A 7,669-nucleotide genomic window follows, 5' to 3' on the forward strand; every position below is an offset into this window, starting at 1 on the left:
CAAGGGACCAAGGCTGGGGAAGGTGATGCTACCTGGCAAGGTGTTAGCAGCAGGGCTGAGCTGGGAACGAGGTCCCCTGGATCCCTAGCACCCCTGGCGCCCAGCCACCCCTCCAGTTGGAGACCCAGAGCCGAATGAGTGGCAGAGGGGGACCACAGAGGGTCAGGGTGGCAGGGGTCCCGGGGACAGACCAAGAGCTAGACAGGGCCCGAACAGGGCAGAACCTGCAGAATCTCAACGAAAAATGGGAAGGAAAGTGGGGCCCCCTGAACACATTTCAGAAACCAGGGGTTGGGGTGGGTGAGACCCCAGATGGAGGCTTGCTCTGCCCGCCAACCAGCTGCCTTGTTTCTGTAGAGAACGATCTCACCTGTGGGCCAAGGGCTCTAAAAAGCACAGGGCAACCTTATTTCCTTTCCAAAAACTTGGGTGGGGGTAGGAGTCGCTGAGGGGCCAGTCCGAGGTTATCGGCTGAAGTAGGGACGGGATCCAGAGGGGGACAGGTCATGAAGACATCCCGGCAGAGGAGGGCAAGGGTGGCTCCCGAAACGGCGCGTGGCTCTCTGGCCTCTCTGGGTGAAGCTGCTCCCAGGCTCCACTCAGATGGGATCGGTCTCTTGCAGCCCCTAGAGGCCCCCATTCTCAGTCGGCAGCTGGGCCCTGCTGCCCGGGGAGCCCAGGTCATACAGGGTGCTGCCCATGGTCACCCTGCTGAGGCTGTAGGAGTTGTGGCGGGGTCTGTGGTAGCGGCACCGGGTCCCCAAGCACAGGGCTTCCTGGAAAGTCTCCCTGAAGCGGCTTGACATGATGTTGTAGAGCACGGGGTTAATGGCCGAGCTGAGGTAGAAGAAGACTCCGGAGATAACATGCACATACTGGAAGGCCAGGTGCAGACCCTCGGTCCACTGGGACACAAAGCTCCACATGAGGCGGTCAACGTGGAAAGGGGCCCAGCAGATCCCAAACACCATGACCAGCACAACTGTGGGGGCACAGAGGGAAGACTTGGGTGCCTGCCAGACTGCCTTCCCTGGGCTTCAGGGTAGTCTGCCCACTCTTACCGTGCCACCCATGCCCATGGTCCATCTGGAAGGTTCTGGAAGGTTGCCTGCCTTAGCCTCAGCACCCCTTCAGAGAGGCTGGTCCCACTACTGTCACTGCCTGGGCAGCGGGTATGTGCCTTACCCCCAGCCACAGTCAGACAGACCAGGTGAGGACGCCTGAGCCAAGATGGCCCCGTCTGGCTCTCCCATCACAGAATCTGCAACTAGATGGCTCTTAGCTAAGAGGTCACCCAGCTTCCCAGAGCTGTGGCGTCAACCAGCCATGCCCTTCCTTGGGTCTCTGTCGTTGGGCTTGTCTTGACTTTTGTCTCTTATTGCTTGTGTTTACTTCTCTGCCTGCCTGTCTTCCCCTGCAGTGCCTTCCCCACCACACCCCAGCACGGTTTTCCCTTATCACCCGCGATTTCCACCAGGATGTTGTTTACATCTCCAGCCCGTCACCTGGTGTATACTAGGCCCTCAGAAAGTGAAGCTGGGGGGCAGGAGGGAGGGAGGCAGGGACAGAAGAAAGCCAGAGCCCCAGGCCAGCAGCAAGCCCCAGGAAACACCCCAGCTTCCCAGGGTGAGAGCCATCCCAGCTGAGCAGACTTGGTCCCTGCAGAACAAAGGAGTAGGGGGAAGAGGAAGAGTGGGCAGGGGGCAGGTCGTCTGCAGTGCGGACTTCACAGGGCACAGCTGAGAGGCAGGCTTGGAACTCTGGGGTCAGGTCCCATTTTCAGAAGCTGCTCACGTGGCCTTGGGTTCTGGGACACTGTTCCTGGGGGACGAGAGAAGTGGGTCTCTCTCTGGGAATGGGACAGTCCCATTTAGCCGGCTATCATCCCATGGCTTTGACCAAGGTCTCCCTACCTCTGTCTTGTCCTGGCTCCCTCCATCTACCTGATTCAGGTCCCCTAGGGTGGGGGGCAGGATGGGGAGGAAATCAAGCACTGACTTAGTATCATTTTCTCTGGCTTCCCCAGGGGCCTTTGTTTTGGGAAAAGAGCCAGACCCAGACCACAGTAAGACCCAGAGCCTCAACCCACCTGGCCTACCCCAATCCAGACTTCTGCCCTGACTCTCCTGTGCTCTACACACTCACCCTCACAAACACACATCCTAATGAGTCTCTATGAGGCAGGGTCATTGCCATGGTCCTCCAGGAACCACAGATATAGCATGGGTGAAATGTATCATCTTGCCCCTCCAGCACCTTGCTCCCCTTCTTTTGGGAACTTTGTTCCCCTCAGACCCCAGCATGTGAGCCTGTGGGGTCTGCAAACCATAGCACCCTGCCACTTGTGCCTGGGGACCAGCTAGGACCTAAGCCCACCAATCAGAATCCTTCTTGGGGACTATTCAACAGCCACTAAGGGAAAAGGGTAGTTACTCAAGGAAGAGGAACTCTCTGTGCCCACAGCAGGGCCTCCCAGGCTGCTCTAGGGAAGGACAGAGCCAAGATACGTTTAGGAGCAAAGATGAGAGACCTGGCAGGGCCAGCTCCCACAAACGGCTCTGCCATCCTGGAATGCAGTCACGTGTCTCTGCCTGGTCCATGGCTGGGTTCCAGGAGTCCGTGCCAACTCATGGGTGTGCCACCTGTGCACCCGCATGGGCCTCCAAGCTGAGAAGGACCTTGGGCTTTGTTTAATGCTGCACTATTGCTGTCTGGGCAGTCCCAGCAATTTTTGAACGAGGGACCCCAAATGTGCCTTTTGCACTGGGCCCCACAAACCATGTGGTCATCCTGCCATTTATCTTTGCTATGAGTTTCTCACCGAGTAATTGCACACATGCATGCACACACACAGGACAGGGCGGGGGGCAGTGGCGGCAACCCCAAACCTCACACTCAGCCTCATCATAAACCCAGACGCTCAGCCCCGGGGTCCTGGAAGTTCTAGTTTCACACCCAGGGCCCGGCTCAGCCTCTCTTCCCAGCAGCAACACTTACACAGCATCTTGGTCACCTGTGTCCGGCCCCGATCCTGTGACCGCTGAAACATGCCACTGTCACTGGACCTGGCCCTGCCCCTGGCCTCCCGCCTAAGCAGCAGCAATCTCTCACGCCGCAGCTGGAGCCCGATGAGCAGGTAGAGCACGCTGATGGTGGCCATGGGCAGGCAGAAGAAGAGCAGGGTGGTGATCTGCACGACCAGGTTGTAGAGGGCCCGTGGGTGGACCAAGGTGCATGTGGCCGAGTGGGGCACCGTGCCCCGGCAGGGCAATTCCAGCTGCCGGATGCCATGCAGGCTGGTGTTAGGCAGAGAACAAAGCACAGCGAGGCCCCAGATAGCCCCAAGCACGCGGCGCACGTGGACCCGAGTCATCATGGACCTGGCCTGCAGCGGGTGCACCACGGCCACATAGCGCTCCACGCTCAGGGCCGTGACATTGAGCACGGAGGCCAGGCAGACCGTCTCGAAGAGCAGCGTGCGGAAGTAGCAGCCCCCAGTGCCCAGCAGGAAGGGGTAGTTGCACCACATCTCATAGAGCTCCAGGGGCAGGCCCACCAACAGCACCAGCAGGTCGGACACAGCCAGGCTGAAGAGGTAGTAGTTGGTGGGGGTACGCATGTTCTTGTGACGCAGGATGACTGTGCAGGTCAGCCCATTGCCCACGGCGCCCACCACGAAGATCAGCAGGTATGTGACACAGATGGGCACAAACAGCTCTGTCTGCTGGGGCCCCAGGTACTTGAGTCTCAGTTCCTCATCAGTGAGATTCAAGTCCTCCGGGTCAGGGAGCCTCGAGGCCCTACTGCCATTGCAGGGCACCAGGCTCCTTGCATCCCGTGGGGACATGTCTCCAGGGAGACTGGAGCAATTGAAGCAGAGAGGAGCCTGTGGAACAGAATGGAGAGACACCCAGAAAAGTCACTCGAAGATCGCTGGGAACTCATTAAACCCAAGGGGTGACACTAAGTGACACAGTGACACTAAGAGGAACATCATTACAGGTATTTTAGAGAAAGAAAAAAACTCTGTCATTCATTGCAAGGTGTATAACAATTTCAGAGATGTAAAAACACACATCTTGGGCACCTGGGTGGCTCAGTCGGTTGAGCGGCTGCCTTAGGCTCAGGTCATCATCCCAGGGTCCTGAAACTAAGCCCCACATCGGGTTCTCTGCTCAGCGGGGAGCCTGCTTCTCCCTCTCTCCCTCTGCCTGCTGCTCCCCCTCCTGTGCTCTCTCTCTCTGTGTCAAATAAATAAAAATCTTAAAAAAAAAAAAGTACATCTTAAAAATGATAAAAAGCAGGACTCAGGGGCACCTGGGTGGCTCAGTTGTTAAGTGGCTGCCTTCAGCTCAGGTCACAATCCCAGGGTCCTGGGATCAAGCCCCGCATCGGGCTCTCTGCTCACCGGGAAGCCTGCTTCTTCCTCTCCCACTCCCCCTGTTTTGGTTCTCTCCCTCTCTGTCTCTTTCTCTCTCTCTCAAAGAAAAAAAAACAAAATCTTAAAAAAAAAAAAAAAGCATAACTCAGTTATAAATGTCATAATCCACCAAAGTCTTTGAATAAAGGATGGGTCCTCTGGGGATTAAGCTTTGCAGCAGCAGTGTCCCCTTGGGTCTGTCCCCTTTCAAGCCCTGGACTTCGGGAAAGGGACTCGGTTTTTGACATCTGGAAAATGGGCACAACATGCAGTACCTGATCTTATCAGAACAGTTTTAAGAGGGCGCCTGGGTGGCTCAGTGGGTTAAGCCGCTGCCTTCGGCTCAGGTCATGATCTCAGGGTCCTGGGATCGAGTCCCGCATCGGGCTCTCTGCTCAGCAGGGAGCCTGCTTCCTCCTCTCTCTCTGCCTGCCTCTCTGCCTACTTGTGATCTCTCTCTGTCAAATAAATAAATAAAATCTTAAAAAAAAAAAAAAAAGAACGGTTTTAAGAACAAGGGATTCAAATCCAGCCTTCCTAATTTCCTAATTCTAGGCTGTGTGACCATCTATATGGGAACCTCTCTGTTTCCTTATTGCAAGGATCCAGGCAGTTTAATCTACAAAAAGTACTAATGTGGGGCCGGCCTGACACACAGAAGGCTTGGTTATCAGCCATCTTGCAGTGAGGATCGAGTCCACCATGGGGATCGAGCAAAGGGGTAAAAGGACTAAACACGAGAACACTAACCCAAAAGTTGGTCCTTGTTTCTGTTTCCTATCAGCTGCACTGTTAAAAGTTAAAATATTTGACAACTTTGGCTGCCAGTTCTGAGGTTCCCTCTCCTTTGTTTGGTCCCCATCTCTGCCAGTCCATGGGATATAGTGGTTAAGGACCCAGGCCATGGAACTAAACACACTGGCCTGGGGGTTCAAATGCCAACTCTGCTACACTCTAGCTGCGACGTTGCCTCCTGGTGCCTCAGTCTTCGCATCTGTAAATGGGGGTGTCCACAAAGCTTACCTCATAATTTCTGTGAAGATTAAATATGAAAACACATATAAAGTTCTCAGGGTGTACCTGGTACATTTCAGGTGTGGAATATCAATGCATAGTAACTTTATCCTTACTTCCCACATGGAAAGGGAAGAACAGTCCAAGGGAGGGGCACCTGGCAGGCTCAATCGGGTCAGCTTTTGATCTGGGGGTTGTGAGTTGGAGCCAGATGTTGGGTGTGGAGATTACTTAAAAATAAAACCTTAGGGGCGCCTGGGCCGCTCAGTCATTAATCTACCAACTCTTGATTTGGCCTTTGGTCATGATCTCAGGGTCTTGAGATCAAGCTCTGTGTCAGGCTCTGCGCTTAGCAGGGAATCTGTTCAGGATTCTCTCTCTCCCTCTGGTCCCCCTCCCTCCTCTCTCTATCTCTCAAATAAATAATTCTTTAAAAAATAAAATAAAATCTTAAAAAAAAAAAAAAAAGAACAGTCCACTGGAGATGGGGCAGGGACTGAAACACGACTTGGCTGGGCAGGTGGTTTGGTGGGACAGGCCAGGTGTTGGGGACTGTCCTCCTTAGCCCTTTTGCCAAGCCCACCTACACCACCACCCCTCCCCTCTGAGCAACCCCGGGCTTTCAGACTCCTTTCCTGGACCCACTTCCCCTCCCTTCAGCTCCATTACCTCTTCTCAGTAAGAGCTTGGTGCCCATGTACCTGTGCAGCCACCTTCCAACTTTCTTTCTAGGTCCTTTTCCCTCCCAGACCCCAAGAATTCTTTTTTTTTTTTTTTTTAAGATTTTATTTATTTATTTGGCAGACAGAGATCACAAGTAGGCAGAGAGGCAGGCAGAGAGAGAGGAGGAAGCAGGCTCCCTGCTGAGCAGAGAACCCGATGCGGGGCTCGATCCCAGGATCCTGGGATCACGACCCGAGCCAAAGGCAGCGGCCTCAACCCACTGAGCCACTCAAGCGCCCCGACCCCAAGAATTCTTAATCCTGGCTATCTTCCTCGTCACCAGAACCTCCACCCAGGAGTCTCTCCCAACCTCCTTGCCAGTCCCACACCCGATCCCCGCATTCTGGAATGGAGGGGTATTTTCACTCACCCAGGCGGTTCACCTGCCCCCCACCCCACCCCCCTCACGGCTGCCCGCCTGCACCGCTGGAGCCCGGCCACCAGGGTTTGAGAGGGAATCCCTGAGCCACAGCGAAGGGTCGCCGCCCCGGTGTCCGGGAAAAGATAAGAATAACCCGGAGGCTGTGAATCCCCCGCGAAGTGGGGCGCCTCGACGGAGCCCTCCGATCCCCATCGAGGGAGTGATCCCGGGGAGACCCTCTGCGTTCTTCCCAGGTCCGCGCCCAAGCCCTTCGGCCCGTCACGTGCCCCGTCCAGCCACCGCGATCGCGTTCCCCTACCATGCTGTCTGCGCCTGGTGACATCGAGGCGCAGGGCGGGTGGCCGAGACCGAGGAACAGAAGCGGCGCCAGGAGCCAGAAGACTGGCAGACAGACGGCAGCCGGCCCTCAACTAGCCCTCCCCGTCGCCCCGCCTGCCGGTGGCCCAGCTGTCCCGAAAGGGACCGCCACCAGGGGGCGGTGCTCTCCCTGCAGCGGCGGACCCGGACACCCTCATCTGGGGTCCCCACACCCCCCCCTAACGAGGGCGGTTGTTTCCAAGTGTTTAACGCGACACTCCCAGGAGCACCGTGACGGAGTCCCCACGGAGCCCTCACAACAACCCATTTACAAAAGAGAAAACGGAGTCTCAGAGAGGTGAATTGCAACTGGTCTGGGTCTCACACCCTGCCCCGCCCCCCACCCTCGTCTCCCTGCCCCGGGGCTCCAGCGTGCTGACTTATAGCCTAACTCCTTATTATGGTGTCTCTCCAGCCCCCCATCTCCTCCTGCCCCACATTTCAGACTTACCTCAAAGTTCCCTTGCCCCAAATGGTCCCATCCCCCTCCCTGGCTTCAAGTGGGGTCTCCTTTCCCTCCCCAGGCCCAAGTCCCAGGACATCACTGACCACTCCCTCTCCCTACAGCTATGGGGCAGGTCATCCTCCACTCCCAGGACTGCGGCAGAAGCTCCATTCTCCCTCCAGTCTGTCCTCTCACAGCCCAGTCTTCTTCCTGAACCCCAGGCAAGGTTCTTCCTTGGCTGGAAAACCTTCCCAGGGACTCCCCATTTCCTTCTGAAAAAGAACACACCAAAGTCTAGCCTGGTGTTGGACCTCCATGCCCCACTTGC

The 7,669-nt window shown here is 56.1% G+C and overlaps 1 protein-coding gene across 1 annotated transcript; it reads right to left on the reverse strand.

Moving 5' to 3' along the window:
• Positions 1 to 386: 386 nt before the first annotated feature.
• NMUR1 (neuromedin U receptor 1) lies at positions 387 to 6,892 on the reverse strand. The gene is made up of 3 exons (XM_032857483.1): positions 6,838 to 6,892; positions 2,998 to 3,886; positions 387 to 982 (listed from the first exon to the last, which is right to left on the reverse strand). Exons 1-3 carry the CDS (start codon positions 6,859 to 6,861, stop codon positions 627 to 629), a joined length of 1,269 nt encoding a protein of 422 aa, XP_032713374.1. The 5' UTR covers positions 6,862 to 6,892; the 3' UTR covers positions 387 to 626.
• Positions 6,893 to 7,669: the final 777 nt, after the last annotated feature.

This window comes from Lontra canadensis, unplaced genomic scaffold, assembly GCF_010015895.1.
Source record: "Lontra canadensis isolate GAN:19392208 unplaced genomic scaffold, GSC_riverotter_1.0 scaffold13, whole genome shotgun sequence".
Classification (NCBI taxonomy): domain Eukaryota; kingdom Metazoa; phylum Chordata; class Mammalia; order Carnivora; family Mustelidae; genus Lontra; species Lontra canadensis.